We start from the raw sequence: 13,780 nt of genomic DNA on the forward strand, positions 1-13,780 counted from the left end.
CGGCACGCGGAATGGGGCAGCGTGCGAAGGCACGGTTTGCATGGCGGGACCTGAGCTGCATTTGGTGATATAGTTAGGTAGCAAGTGCATACCTTTACATTTGAAGGGCTAGGTCTAGTCCGCTCGCGGGAGCAAACGGAGCATCACCATGCTCAAGCGCGTGGGCCAGTCTCTGGTGCCCTTTGCACGGGCGGGGCTCACGCAGACCGCCGAGAGCTTTCGCGGCGTGTCCTCGCAGTTCTTCGATGCCCCGAACGGCCCCTCGGTGAAGCAAGTCCTCATTGAGGACGAGTGGTACAACCGGCAACGCAGCATCTTTCCGCTGCTGGATAAGGAGCCTTACTACCCCGTGGATGTGTTTGTGGCGCCAAATGCGGTCGTCTGCGGTGATGTGGACATCTATGGAGGGGTGAGCAGTCCCGGAGCTTTTGCTGCCCGGGGGAGACGCCGCAGCATGTTTATGCCACATGAGCCAATGGATTACTGAATGTGCAGGCGTCCGTGTTCTTTGGAGCGGTGCTGCGCGGCGACCTGAACAAAATTCGCTTGGGCAACCGGTCTGCTATCCTGGACCGCGCTGTCGTTCACGCTGCCCGGTGCGTCAGAATCTGGGAATCATGAAATTACCGGGGGTGCCGCATTTCTGAACACGGGGTCGTGCACGCAGGGCTGTGCCGACGGGGCTGAACGCGGCGACTCTGATTGGCGAGAAGGTGACCGTGGAGCCCTACGCCGTGCTGCGCTCGTGCCGCGTTGAGCCTAAAGTCATCATCGGCGCGCGCTCGGTAGTGTGCGAGGGTGCCGTCGTGGAGTCGGAGTCCATTCTGGCCCCCAACTCGGTGGTGCCTCCGGCCCGCCGCATCCCCTCTGGCGAGCTGTGGGGCGGGAGCCCCGCGAAGTTCATCCGCAAGCTCACAGACCATGAGGTGGGCGCGCCTGGACAGGAGCCTCAGGGTTTCACCAGCAGCCGGGGGCAGGGGAACCGCTCAGGGTTGTTCTGCCTGCCGGCACCACGGCTGCTATCAACAGCAGCAGTAGCTGCCTCGGAAGCCGAAGGGGGTGTCGTGCATTGAAGCCAAGAGGATATAGCTTCACGGTGCAGCGTCGGGAGTGGGGCATGCCATTGCCAAACCCTGCCCCCATGCCCTGCCCCCTGTGGGTTCGGGTCCCCGGTCTCAGGGTACCGTACATGCACGTGGAAAGCGCCTCCCTGCTCCTCCCGCCTCGACTTCCTAACACTCTCCCCAACACCCTCTCAAAAGACTCCCTCGCCCCGCTCCTGCCCCACTCCTGTCCACACTCCCGCCCCGCTCCCTCCCACCCGCGCTCCCTCCTACCCCCGCTCCCTCCCACCCCCGCTCCCTCCTTCCCCCGCTCCCTCCTGCCCCCAGCGCGACCGGGTGCTGGACGACGTGTCCACGCACTACCACAACCTGGCCACCATGTTCCGCCGCGAGGCGCTGGAGCCCGGCACCGCCTGGCGCGACGTGGAGGCGTGGCGGCAAAAGCTGGTGGACCAGGGCGAGTACGAGTGGATCAACTTCCGCGAGCAGAAGTACCTCATGCGCCTGCAGCACGAGGCCGAGGCGCTGGAGAAGCTGACGCACTAGGAGGAGCGCGTGGTAGCGGCGCTGGGCGCAGCGGCGCGGGGTGGCGCAAGGCGGGGCGCTGGAGGAGGCAGGAGCTGGGGGGCGCTTGCGCTATGGAGCGGCCTGGCGCCAGGGCAAGCGCAAAGCCGTCAGCCGGCGCAGCGGCGTAACAGTTGCGGTTGCGGGCGCCATCAGCCGCAGCAGTGGAGGCCGGGAGTAACCGGCGGCTGGGGTCTGATGTAGCCGCAAGGCGGGTGTTCTGGTACCAGGGAGTTTGAGCTGCGCGGCTGCGCTGAGGTCGCTGGACTATGCCGGTGGCTCTCATGGCGGCTCAGATGGTGGATGCGGCGAGCATTGCGAGGTAGCACAGCCCTGGCAGATGCTGTAGGGGTGCTGCGGAAGGCATGACCCGGCGCCCGCAGGCTGCTGCCCGTCGCAGTAGTATGGGCTTAAGAATTGTAGATGGTAGACTTCGTAGCGGGCTTGGCCTTATAGTGTGTTGGGGTGATACTAGGGCGTTCGCCGACGGCTGCAAATGGCAGTACTGCGTGCGCGGCTTAACCAGATGAATCAGGGATTGGGTGAAGGAAGAAGGCGTGCATAGTACATGCACGTATATGATACATAGGACAGACTGAGCTTGAGTTCCGCTGAGGGACAACTGTAATCACCATTCGATATGTCAAGTGTACCGTATTGCACGGTCATGCGCGGGTCTTGAATAGCATTGGAAGGTGTACAGGTTGATCAGGGGTGATGCCAGCGCGCCTCAAAAGCAACAAGTCAGATCACTCAGGTGCTGTGGAGTCCAAGCCGACAAGCACGGTAAAAACAGGCAGTTAAGTACTTGCAATTCGGAAACGTTGCCGCGCTTTCTAAAACAGGTCGACTCAGTGCCACACATGCGCATGTCAGGTTGCAAAACCCCTGCGCATGTCAGGTCGCAAAACGAGACTTCAATCCCTAAGCTACCATCCGCTGCCAGTTCGGTACGTCTACCAGGCACGAAACAGCCATCCAGCCCGCTCACACCGGACGGAGGAAGAGCGTCCCATTCGGAATGAGTCCGGCTGCGCGCAGCGTCTCAGCCTCATCCGCGTAGGCGCGGGCAGGGAAGGCGGACCGAATTTCATAGGCCATACCCGCGTGCCCAGATTTCGTGTGGTGCGCGTTCAGCGCGGTCCGCAGTGCGCCGATGGTGTCATCGTATCGGAACTTGAGGATGAAGGTCTGCTTGCCGTCCATGCTTTTGACCTACGTGCGCGGGTGCAGGGCAGGGGAGCCGGGCAGGGAAGCGGGGCGTTTCAGGCGTCATGTGGGTGTTGTTGGGAGTGCTGCACTGTGTTGGGGGTACGGTAGCTACGGACAAGCCAGCGGGTGTAGGCGGATGCGCCCGGAAGTACAACGCACGCGCAGAGGCAGGGCCACGCCCCCGCGCCGGTGCGCACCTGCAGCGTCGTGACCTCGGTCGCTGGCGGCAAGCCGTCGCGGCTGGGCGGCGGCAGCGAGGGCCCCACGTGGTTGCGTTGCATCGTGGACAGCAGCGCGTCCACGGGAGTGGACACCAGCGCCACGTCACCCTTGCCGGCCTCGTGCCCGGATCCAGATCCCGGCCCGCCCATCATCTTGCTGATGTCGGACCGGATTTCAATCACCTTGCCGTTCTTGATCACCGCCTGCGGCAGCCGGCTGAGGAACTTGTCCCGGGATTCCGGCGTCGGCCCGCCTGCCGCCCCGCCCGCCACGTCAATGTCGTCCCATGTGCGAACGTTTCCGCCGGCGCCGGCACGCGGGGCGGCGCCGCCACCTGCGCCGGCGGCGCCGCCGCTGGGCCCCGGCCGGCGGCTGGGGCTGCTGTCGATGCTGTCGTGCGTGCGGTCCACCACGCGCAGCGGCACGCCGTCAGGGAAGTCGCGCTTCAGCACGTAGGGGAAGTAGCCGTCCATGATGTCGCGGATGACGTTGGCGGAGGCGGGGTCGTTGAAGGGCTTGGCGGGCAGCACGTGGATCTGCAGGCCGTCGCGGTAGATGACCAGGTTCACGGGGTCGCGCGTGGCCAGCACGTGCTGCCCCGCGCCGTCCTTGACGATCTGGCCGCAGCCGTCGCCCGCTAGGTCGTTCAGCTCGTCTACTTTGCCCTGCAGGGCCGACAGCGAGACGGGCAGCGGCGGCCGCGACGGCCCTGGGCCCGCGCCGCCGCCGCCGGCGGGCGGCGCCCCCTTGGGTGAGTTGCTGCTGGCGGAGGAGGTCGGCCCCGGGCCTGGCCCAGCAAGCGGCGCGGGCTGGCCGGCATGACCGGCGTGGGCTGTGGCTGCCCAGTTGCCTGTGAAGCTGGAGGAGCGCTTGGCGAGCGCGGCGGCGGGCGCAGCAGGTACGGCGGCCGCGGATGCGGAGGAGGGGCCGGCAGCCGCGGCCTCCTCACCGGCTGCATGACCCCCGCCTGCGCGGCTGAGTGCCGCTGCTGCCGCTGAGGACAGTCCGCCCGCTTGCCCAGGCCCGTGGCTCCGGCTGCCGCCGCCAAGCATTCTCCCTACGCCAGGCCCCACTGGTGTTGGGCCCCCCGCCCCTGCCGACAGCGGCCCTGCACTTGCCCCCGAATGGCTGCGCCGCCGCGGCGCCCCCGCGTCTGACGGCTCAGCTGACAGCGGCTGTAGATGCCCCCCTCCCGAGGATGGCCCAGCTCCGGCCCCGCCTGTGGCGGCACCTGTGGGGCCGTACCCGTGTGCTGCCAGCTCCGCCTCCGCCTCCGGCTCGCCCACCCAGACCATGCCATAGTCGTTCAGGAAGCCCTTCATCTGCGGATTGCAGGTGCAGGCAGCGACGCAGCGTGCCAGGTGAGGGGGCCTCCAACCAGCGTGTGTAAGCTCAGCTCCCGGTACTTCATTGAGTGTTGCTGGTCCGTCCCAACCTGCAGCGTGAGCCTCCCGAGCCGTGCCAGGCCAGGCTCGAAGCGCCACGCTCGCACTACCGTACTCGACCCCACTCCACACAACCCATAACCCTCTTGCCTTATCTCCAGCCCGAACACATGACTCCTTACCTCCGCCACCTGTTTCCATGCGTACTTGAGCTGCGCCCGCAGCCGTGCATTTTCTGAGCGCAGGTGCATCACCGCCGGCGAGTCGTCGCGCGGCGGCTCCAGCGCCGCCAACGCACGCTTGGCGATCTCCTCCTCAGCCACCTACACAGGCGGCATGCGCACGTGACCATTCGCGACCTCCACCACCATTGCAATCGCGTAGAAAGAAAAGACGATGGCAACGCAGTGGCAGGCGGGACTGGCGGGTGGTAGACGGCGGCTTTGAGCGTCTCGCGACGCCTGGTCCGCTGGCGCATGGCACTGTTTCCAGGAGCCCGGTTCGTACCATTGATGCTGCTGGTGCAGCTGCACATTTACACCACCACACATCCACACATTCTGTCCCTAGCACGCCCTGGAACCCTGCCGGCTGCCCACCTTGAGCTTGCCCTTCAGCGCCGCGTTGTCCGCCTGCACCGCCTGCAACGCAACCTGCCGCTCCTTCATTTCCCGCTCCAGCGCAGCAAGGCGCTTAGCCATGGACGAGATGAGGTCAGACGCCTCCACTGGGTCCCCGCGTCCACCCCCACCTGAGCCCCCGCCGCCCCCGCCGGCAGGCCTTCCACCGGCTTTCCCAGGGTCGTGCACCGCCGGCAGCGGGCGTGGGGGCGGGTCTCGCCGCAGCTGCGCCAGCACGTTCTTGGAGACCAAGTCATCCACCTGTAGATTGAAAGCAGGGACAGTGTACCACGTATGCCGCTCCGCAATGGACGAGAGCTAGCGCTGGCTGGGTGCTGGGTGCGTGCGCACCAGTGCGCGCTGCCAGGCGGGGTTGGACACTGAAACGGGGCGCCTCAAGCTTCAACTACCGTCCCATCTCGTCAGTATGCTTACATTGCTGGACGGCACGGCGCCCTGTATCCTCGATTTACGATAGAGCTGTTCTGCCATGGGACCGACCCCGAAACAGCCCTTTCTCCCCTATCGCCGACTTTGAATTATCAGAGCTAACTGTGATTTATCCGCATAATTTAACGCCAAGCCCTCGCGTTGTCACCATCCACTAAGGGCACTTTCGCAGCTGATTGGCGTCGCAGGCTTGGTTCACGCTTGCAGTCTAACTGTCTGTAATAATACGTGAAGCAGGAATTAACTATGGGACACAAACACGGCTGTCGCAAAAAACCATAATTGTCGTGTGGAATGGTGCTTGAGGGGCTTGACAGCATTTTCTCCCCTCAAAGCCAGGCCCGAAGCCGTATGACCCCATAATTCCTCACTCGTCCTTACAAGAACACACACAGCACTGCCGCCTGACCAACAGCCCCTCTTTCCCTTGTGCAACAGTTGTCAAAGCTTGAAACAATGGTCGGCCAGCAGAACGGCCACGCCAGCGGCTTTGTTACCCCTGCGATGACAGCGGTCTTTCCGGAGGCCCACACACGTCTGGCTGTCGCGGACCCTGAGGTCTTCGCGCTGATCGAGGATGAGAAGGCGCGACAGTGGTCAGTTCCGTGGTCGAGTTGGGCGTAATTAGACCCCGCTGCTCATTGCAGTCACCCATATGCATAATTGGGTGATGAAAGGGATCAAATGATCTTGGTCGCCGTCGCGGTGGCCTTTTGGCGCGGCCTGGCTTTGACGTGTCCCGGCCCGCTGCCACGACTCCCGGCGTGACGTGATTTTGCTATACAGGAAGGGTATCGAGCTGATTGCTTCTGAGAACTTCACGTCGCTCCCAGTCATGGAGGCGCTGGGCTCCTGCCTGACCAACAAGTACTCAGAGGGCCAGCCCGGCGCTCGTTACTACGGTGGTAACGAGAACATCGATAAGATTGAGCTGCTGTGCAAGAAGCGCGCGCTGGAGGCCTTTCACGTCAGCCCGGAGGAGTGGGGTGTCAACGTGCAGCCTTACTCGGGCAGGTACGTGTCTCGGCAGGACTCGGCGGTCCAACCTATCGGCAATGAAGCAGTGATTGTCGGCAAGGCACTGGAAGCAGTGCCAGATTCCTAATATCAAGCGTGGATGCGCAGACAGTGGCAAGGACCATCCCTGGGCACCACTGCTCCTGCCGCTCCTCAGCCACAGCCAACCCCGGCCGCGCAATCTTATCGTCCTCCCGTGACTGATCCGCATCCTTACATACACACGTGTGGCCCCTGCCCTCCTTTCCCTCGCAGCCCCGCCAACTTCGCCGTGTATACGGCGCTGCTGAACCCGCACGACCGCATCATGGGCCTGGACCTGCCCTCCGGCGGCCACCTGACCCACGGCTACTACACCCAGGGCAAGAAGATCAGCGCCACCTCGATCTTCTTCGAGTCGCTGCCCTACAAGCTGAACCCCCAGGTGCGTAGTGTCGCGGGAGCAGCCTGCGCGTCCTCTTAATCACGGGGGCCCGGAGGGCGGTGGTGGCGGTGTTGTTGCAGCACATCTGCGGCTTGCGCCGGCGCGCCGCCGTCAGCCGCATGCCTGCGACCTCCTGCGCTGTATAGCATTATGTTCGAGCCTCCGCGTCGGTATGCTCTTCACGCAGACCGGCCTTGTGGACATGGACAAGCTGGAGGAGAAGGCGATGGAGTACCGGCCGAAGATGATCATCTGCGGCGCCTCCGCCTACCCCCGCGACTGGGACTATGCGCGCTTCCGCGAGATTGCGGACAAGGTCGGCGCGCTGCTGATGGTGGACATGGCACACATCAGGTGGGCGGCGCGGAAGTGGGCGGGCGGGCGGGTGTGGGCGGTTGCGGGTGTGGGCGGTTGCGGGGGTGGTCGCGGAGGGCGGTTGCGGGGGTGGTTGCAGCAGGATTGGGTTCGAGGGATGAAGACAAAGACGTGCCGGTGGTGAACGAAGGGGCGGCGCTGGGTGATAGGTACAGCGGCAAGGCGCAAGCGGGAGTGGAGCACAGCGATTACATGGGCTGACCAGGCGCTGGAAAATGGTCAATGCGGGGCCCGGCGGAACACCCAATTGTGTACGGTTACAGCGGAGGCGGGAGTGGAGCACAGCGATTGCATGGGTTGACCAGGCGCTGGGAAATGGTGGATGGCAACGCGAAATGGAACAGTAAACGAGCACATGCCTTGTTACACGACCGACAGCTTTTAAGGGTGCCTCTTGTCCTATGCTGCATGTAGTGGCCTGGTCGCCGCGGGCACGCTGACGACTCCCTTCAAGTACGCGGACATCGTGACCACCACCACCCACAAGTCCCTGCGCGGCCCCCGCGCCGGCATGATCTTCTTCCGCCGGGTGCGTTGCAAACAAGCGGCTGCTAGCCTGTCATAACGGCGGGTCACGCTCCTATCCTCCTTGACGTCCTGTTGCAGTTTCATTCCAGCCTCCAGCCGCCTGTTTAGCCATAACCCGACCACTCACTTTTCTTCTGCATCCTCCTCCGCAGGGTGTCAAGCCCGTTGACCGCCTGCTCAAGGGCGAGACGGAGGGCGCCGCGTACGACTTCGAGGACAAGATCAACTTCGCGGTGTTCCCCTCGCTGCAGGGCGGCCCGCACAACCACCAGATCGGCGCGCTGGCGGTGGCGCTCAAGTACGTGGCCACGCCCGAGTTCAGGCAGTACTCGGAGCAGGTGCGCGGGCCTCTGGGGGAAGGAGCGGGAGGAGGGAGGCTGCGGATTCGATATAAGGCGGCTGCGTGCAGACAAGGGCGGGTGTGGCTGCGTAGTGGATGGCGTGAGGAGAGTGCCCGGCCCGCGCGGGTGGTGCGGGGAAGCGCAGCACGGGAGTGCACAGGCCAACAGCTGCCGGCCAGGTGTCTAGGGCTCGGAGGCTGTGGGGGGCGCAACGCCAGCACGAATACAGCTATGGCCGAAGCGGCTCGTTCCTGACAGGTCTGGTTGCGTCCTGGCGCAGGTTGTGCACAACTGCCGCTCGCTGGCGGACGCGCTGATGAAGAAGGGCTACAAGCTGGTGACGGACGGCACCGACAACCACCTCATCCTGTGGGACCTGCGCCCCGAGGGCGTGACTGGCAGCAAGATGGAGAAGGCGTGCGACCTGTGCCACATCACGCTAAACAAGAACGCGGTGGTGGGCGACCTGTCCGCCATGAACCCCGGCGGCGTGCGCATTGGTGAGTGCTCGGCCCCGCGCAGTAGTTCGACATGCGGCCCATTCCTGCTCTGTAGCATGCATGTTAGGGCTGTGTCATTGTATGGATACGGTGTAAGATTGCAGTGCGCTGAAATAGTTGCTTGTTGCGTGCACGTGCTGCTTCTTCAGGCACGCCCGCCATGACCTCTCGCGGCCTGACGGAGGGCGACTGGACAGAGGTGGCGGAGTTCCTGCACGAGGTGCTGGAGGTGTGCAAGCAGGTGCAGGGCACCACTGGCAAGGCGCTCAAGGATTTCATCAAGGGGCTAGAGGGCAACCCCGCGATCGCCGACATCCGCTCGCGTGTTGAGGCCTGGGCGAGCCGCTTCCCCATGCCGGGCTTCACCGTGCCTGCCGCCGAGGCCAAGTAAGCGGCCATAGCTGCTGGGAGGAGTTGTTACGGACAGTTGTTTGTGGCTTGAGCGGGCGAATCGGGTGGGGAGTGCAGTATGAGCGCGGACGGGGGCCTGCGCAGCTGCAACGTCGGCGGAGCGAATCTGGGGTGTATATGCCGGGCAGCCGGCACCGCCGGCAAGGCAACGGATAGGTGTTGGTCTGGTTCAATGCGGCAGCTGTCGGGTGGTTTGCGTGTACTGAAGCCACACGCCAGCGTCTAGGGCGTGTTGATTTGGCAGTCCAGTGGTGTGGCGAGGTGCGGGCACGCAAGGAGATGCGCATGGGCGGGTGTGGCACCAGGGGGCCAAAGAGTTGGCGCGGGCAGGCGGCGGCCGTGTACCATAGAACTAGGTGACGTAGGTCGGGGGGCGGTGCGGCGAGTGTGCAGAGGGACGTGCAGGTAGTATGGAGGCCAGGCTTGTGGTTGGCAGGGCGAGGCAGCGGTCGGCTGAAGCCAGTGCAGTGATTGCATTTTTGGGTGTGACTTGGAGTTGCGGGCAGTGGGATACATTTATCGTTAGACCCTTGTGACGGGACAACAACAAGAATTCTTTGCTGTCCGACGCCTACTGTGCTGGTCTGTTGCGCCACGCGCGTAGATGAAGGAGGACATGAACTGCAGTGCTGACGGAGCGGGCACAGTGTGGCGTGGTGAAGTGCAGTCCGCGTCATGGGCGCGTGAAGCCTCTGGTCTGTTGCGCCACGGGGTAACACGCTCACATGTTCTCCTCTTTGCGACTCCTCCATACATCCGCCCACACGCATGTACTCTGTTCTGCAAGCAATTGCGGTGCTTTCTGGGTTGCCACTGGCCAGCAAGTCGCAAACAAGTCCAGGGCTAATATCTTCCGGTAAGTGACAAGAAACGGGCCCCAATAACGAGAAAGATCAGGCATTTCCGGGGGTGGAATTCTCGCCGCGTGGGGCTACAGAGGCTCCCCAAATCCCGCCAGGTACCCCTTCCCGTTTAGGAGGGTGGAGGCGGAGCCCCCCGGAACATTAAAAGAAACTGGGCATTTCGGGCCCCTGGATGCTGTGGGCGAGAAAGTGGTTTGGGCCCTTCTGGCCTTCTCGCCAGCGGCGGCGGTCTACCCTGGGCCTACCCCTGGAAGATGCAAGCCCTGGCGTAGTTCATTGCAGCTCATTTACATGTGCCATGCGTGCCCAACCTACAGGCCCATGGGCCTTGTAGAGGGTGGGTATCGCTCGCGGCGGAGTCTGGAATGGCTTGCAGCAAGGATTGCTGGCACGCCCCCACTTCAGGATCGAGGGGATGAATACCCTGAGTCATCCTTCAGATACAATGGCAGACCGCCCATTTTTTGTCAGCGTTACCAAGCATATAATCAATCCCATCCTCTCGAGCAACCGCTCATGCACACCGTCTTCCGAGTTGCATGTTTGTTCACACTCCTCTCATACACTGTACGATGCATGTTGCACGCCGTATGCCGTATGGCATGCCTCTCCTTTGCTAATGCACATAGCATGCCTTAACCTCTCATTATGCGAACGACAAGAAAGAGGCTGCTCGCACGCTCATCACATTTACCGTATTTACGCCAGGTGCTTCTTGAACAGTGCCACAAGGCGGTCAAACGCCGTCTTCAGCTCCTCATCGCCGGGCACAGGGTAGCCGTGCTCTGTGTGTGCAGTAATTCATACCATAGATAAGCACAGCAAGCATGAAGGGCATTGCGCCTAGATGACCCTAGATCCAAGCAGGCCAGGTTCCGGGGTGGACACATTGGTGCTGTGTTGCGGGTGTTGGCCGTTTGCGTTGTCACAATGATTGCTCGCAGGCACCGTAACAACACGGCCATCAGAAACGCAGTCACATACGACGAGTGAAACTGGCAAGGTGGACGCTGCAACTCACTCTTCAGCGCCTCGGGGCCATCGGGCACCAGTGCGTTCATGAAGCCGTGGCCAGCGGTATCTGCGCGCAGTGGTCATATCCATGCATGGAGCAGGCAGCAGGATAGAGGTCAGGAATACGGATGCCGTTAAGACAGCTAGCAACGCAGATTGCCATATGCAGACAAGAGATACGCACAAGTGAGGACACGGAAGGTACGGCAACTTATACTACGGCAGGGCCAGGCCGGGGAGTCAGGCCTTACCATAGAAGAAGAAGGTGGCGGGCACGCCTGCGGCCTTCATCTTCTCCTCGTGCGCCTTGGCGGTGGCGGGGTCCGAGAAACCCTGCACGCAGCCGCGCAGCACCCGCAAATCGGACCCAATGGCTTGTGGCAGGTAACCGGCATGGCAGCGTCTGTGCCTGCGCCCACGCAACTTCCTATGTGCCGGTGCCGGTGCCCACGCAACTGTCACAGGCACAGACCGTTGCGTGGGTGGCTCACACAGAATTTCGTGGGTGGCAGACACCGCCGGCAGCTTTGGGCTTAGCGCGGTCCCTTCAGTGGCAAATAAATTGGTCATGACTCATGAGTCCTGACACGATGGGTTCGCCGGCAACGCGGGGAGCCCATCGCTTGTGTGCCATCTCCCCGCTTGACACGAGTTCGTCTTCCAACAGCTCACCTGAACCGCGTCCAGCAGACCGAAGTGTGCCTCCACCGGCACGGTGATCTTCTCCACCTGCAAGCGTGACGCCAGTGTGGTCAGTGCCACTACTCGCTTGCCAGGCCTCGCCGAGCCGTAGGCAACTTCCATTGCAAATGCACCAGCACTGTGCGCAGCCGCACCTGGCAGATGGCCGGGTTGGGGGTGCCGTAGAAGGGCGCGGCCGCGGCCACACCCGCGTGCTGCGCGGCGCAGAAGGCGAGCGCGCCGCCCATGCAGAAGCCCGTGGCGCCCACCTACAGCATGCATGCATGCAGCACAATCCACGCCGGGCAACTCAGATCGTGAATTAATGGCGCGGAGCTGAGCATAACTCCACATCAGCCGCGGCAGGAAAAGCATGCGCGAGGGGTTCACAGTATGTTCGCACGGCCCCCACCACAAACGCGAAATTCGCATACGGTATGCAGTCCCACTGCATTCTTCTGGTGACCATGGCTTCATGCCGCGCATGCGTGCGACATTACAACAAGGGACTCCTCCGTGGGACTCCTCTCAGGAGGCGTGCCCCTCCCGTGCTGGCCCAGGCTGGCCGGACACACGAGGTGCCCCCACCTTGGGCGAGCCGGTGGCCTGGAGGTAGTCCACGGCCTGCTTCAGCTCGTCCACCGCGTTCTTAAAGTCCAGGTTGTTCATCAGCTGGGGGCGGGGGTGGGGCACCGAGGGGGGAGGGGTTGCTTCCGTCATCCCATGAGATGGCAGAAAGAAGGGGGCGCAGTGCTTGCAACGGAGCAGGGCAACCAAGGGGCCGGGGGGAGGGGCGCGATGATTGGCGCGGGGAGAGCAACGGCGGGGCAGCGTGTGAGCGAGTGTTTTGAGCGGGAAGCGGGTGTGGGTTTAGGGCCAGAGGGGCGCAGAAGTAGAGGTAGATGTGCTAGGCATGCCGTGCAACCATACACGTGGCATGGCTCAACCAGAAGCCAGGCCCAGCAACGGCCCTGACCCGTGTGTGTGCTGTCTCGACCAAATGCACAGCGCACTAGCAAGCGTCCGGTCCCAGGGAGGCATCGGGTTCCTGCAGGCATCCCGTCCCAGACGGCTCCAACCCCGCCGCTTACGTGTGAGGCCTCCTCGGCGTCCACGCCGATCTTGCCCTTGTAAAGGTCGGGGATGAGGCAGCGGAAGCCCTGCTTGCTTAGCTGCTCGGCCTGGTACTTAATGATTTCGGTCTGGGGAGCGGGGTGAACGTGAATGGGCGGAGCGTGGAAGTTGCAGGGACCGAACCCAAACGGCGGTTCAGGGTGCGAGTTTTGCAACACGCCACGCGGACCCCAGTGCCGCAGCACAGCTTGCCAAGTGATCCATTGTACCCCACTTCGCCATCACCCACGACCCGGTGGAAGGTTAAACCAAAGTTCGCAATGCAGCGTAGCGCAGTACACTCAGAGCGGTGGCACGATGGTGGCCACCCGAGCATTTGTTACCAGTCCAGCCCGCCGGCCGCTAGCACTCACCACGCCCCACCACTCCTGTGATGGCAGCGCATGCGGGGCAGCAGTCGTGAGGCGAGCGAGCGCAGCGCAGCAGCTGTGAATCGTTTGCGGGCGTTAAACCCTGCGCGACGCTTCGTATCTGAGGCCAGTTCAAGGCTCACCTGAATCAAAATCACTGCAGGTAGGCTCTTGTCGCCGATCTCATAGCCAGGGATGCCGGCAGCGCCAAACGAGACCTTCGTAAGAGCCATTTTGGATTACGTCGGAGAGCCTTTGTGACCTCAGCAAGCTTCGGGCGCCTTTAAATGAAACTGCAAGTCTTAATAGAACAGGCCTCTGAGGGGTGTGATTCTTGTGTAGAAAGGTTGGTTGCTCGTAGTCTTGGCATCGGGGTGTGAAGTGAGCACATCATGTGCGCTGCCTCATCCCACAGGTAGCGAACTGTAGCGAACTAAAAAGAGCCGCGTTAGCGAGAACCGGTAACACATGTGACAGCACGCACGCAAAACACCGTAGCCTCTCGAGTTACCCATCGCTTCCGGTAAAGGCGTGCCGGTGCGCGGCACAATTGCTTGCCCAGGCTTGCCACACATCACAGCCCAGCATGCGGAGACAGCACGTGCAGGCCTTCATCATACGGCAG

General features: G+C 62.7%; 4 protein-coding genes across 4 annotated transcripts; 2 read left to right on the forward strand and 2 right to left on the reverse strand.

The window, feature by feature from the left end:
- The first annotated feature begins 80 nt into the window (after window positions 1–80).
- CHLRE_06g293850v5 (uncharacterized protein) lies at window positions 81–2,268 on the forward strand. Its single transcript, XM_001701542.2, has 4 exons — window positions 81–409; window positions 496–596; window positions 668–926; window positions 1,392–2,268. The coding sequence occupies exons 1-4, from the start codon at window positions 149–151 to the stop codon at window positions 1,608–1,610; spliced, it is 840 nt and encodes a 279-aa protein (XP_001701594.1). The 5' UTR covers window positions 81–148; the 3' UTR covers window positions 1,611–2,268.
- Window positions 2,269–2,275: 7 nt separating this feature from the next.
- On the reverse strand, window positions 2,276–5,761 carry CHLRE_06g293900v5 (uncharacterized protein). Its single transcript, XM_043063471.1, has 5 exons — window positions 5,503–5,761; window positions 5,047–5,328; window positions 4,630–4,770; window positions 3,038–4,384; window positions 2,276–2,843 (listed from the first exon to the last, which is right to left on the reverse strand). Exons 1-5 carry the CDS (start codon window positions 5,557–5,559, stop codon window positions 2,616–2,618), a joined length of 2,055 nt encoding a protein of 684 aa, XP_042924177.1. The 5' UTR covers window positions 5,560–5,761; the 3' UTR covers window positions 2,276–2,615.
- A 118-nt stretch (window positions 5,762–5,879) lies between these two features.
- CHLRE_06g293950v5 (uncharacterized protein) lies at window positions 5,880–10,003 on the forward strand. Its single transcript, XM_001701541.2, has 8 exons — window positions 5,880–6,113; window positions 6,304–6,531; window positions 6,790–6,958; window positions 7,146–7,312; window positions 7,748–7,862; window positions 8,014–8,199; window positions 8,483–8,702; window positions 8,852–10,003. Exons 1-8 carry the CDS (start codon window positions 5,974–5,976, stop codon window positions 9,091–9,093), a joined length of 1,467 nt encoding a protein of 488 aa, XP_001701593.2. The 5' UTR covers window positions 5,880–5,973; the 3' UTR covers window positions 9,094–10,003.
- Window positions 10,004–10,249: 246 nt separating this feature from the next.
- CHLRE_06g294000v5 (uncharacterized protein) lies at window positions 10,250–13,479 on the reverse strand. The gene is made up of 9 exons (XM_001701511.2): window positions 13,299–13,479; window positions 13,159–13,173; window positions 12,763–12,873; window positions 12,260–12,343; window positions 11,827–11,940; window positions 11,663–11,719; window positions 11,242–11,323; window positions 10,998–11,057; window positions 10,250–10,761 (listed from the first exon to the last, which is right to left on the reverse strand). The coding sequence occupies exons 1-9, from the start codon at window positions 13,386–13,388 to the stop codon at window positions 10,676–10,678; spliced, it is 699 nt and encodes a 232-aa protein (XP_001701563.2). The 5' UTR covers window positions 13,389–13,479; the 3' UTR covers window positions 10,250–10,675.
- Between the last annotated feature and the right edge of the window lie 301 nt (window positions 13,480–13,780).

The sequence above is a fragment of the Chlamydomonas reinhardtii genome, chromosome 6, assembly GCF_000002595.2.
Source record: "Chlamydomonas reinhardtii strain CC-503 cw92 mt+ chromosome 6, whole genome shotgun sequence".
Taxonomy (NCBI): Eukaryota; Viridiplantae; Chlorophyta; class Chlorophyceae; order Chlamydomonadales; family Chlamydomonadaceae; genus Chlamydomonas; species Chlamydomonas reinhardtii.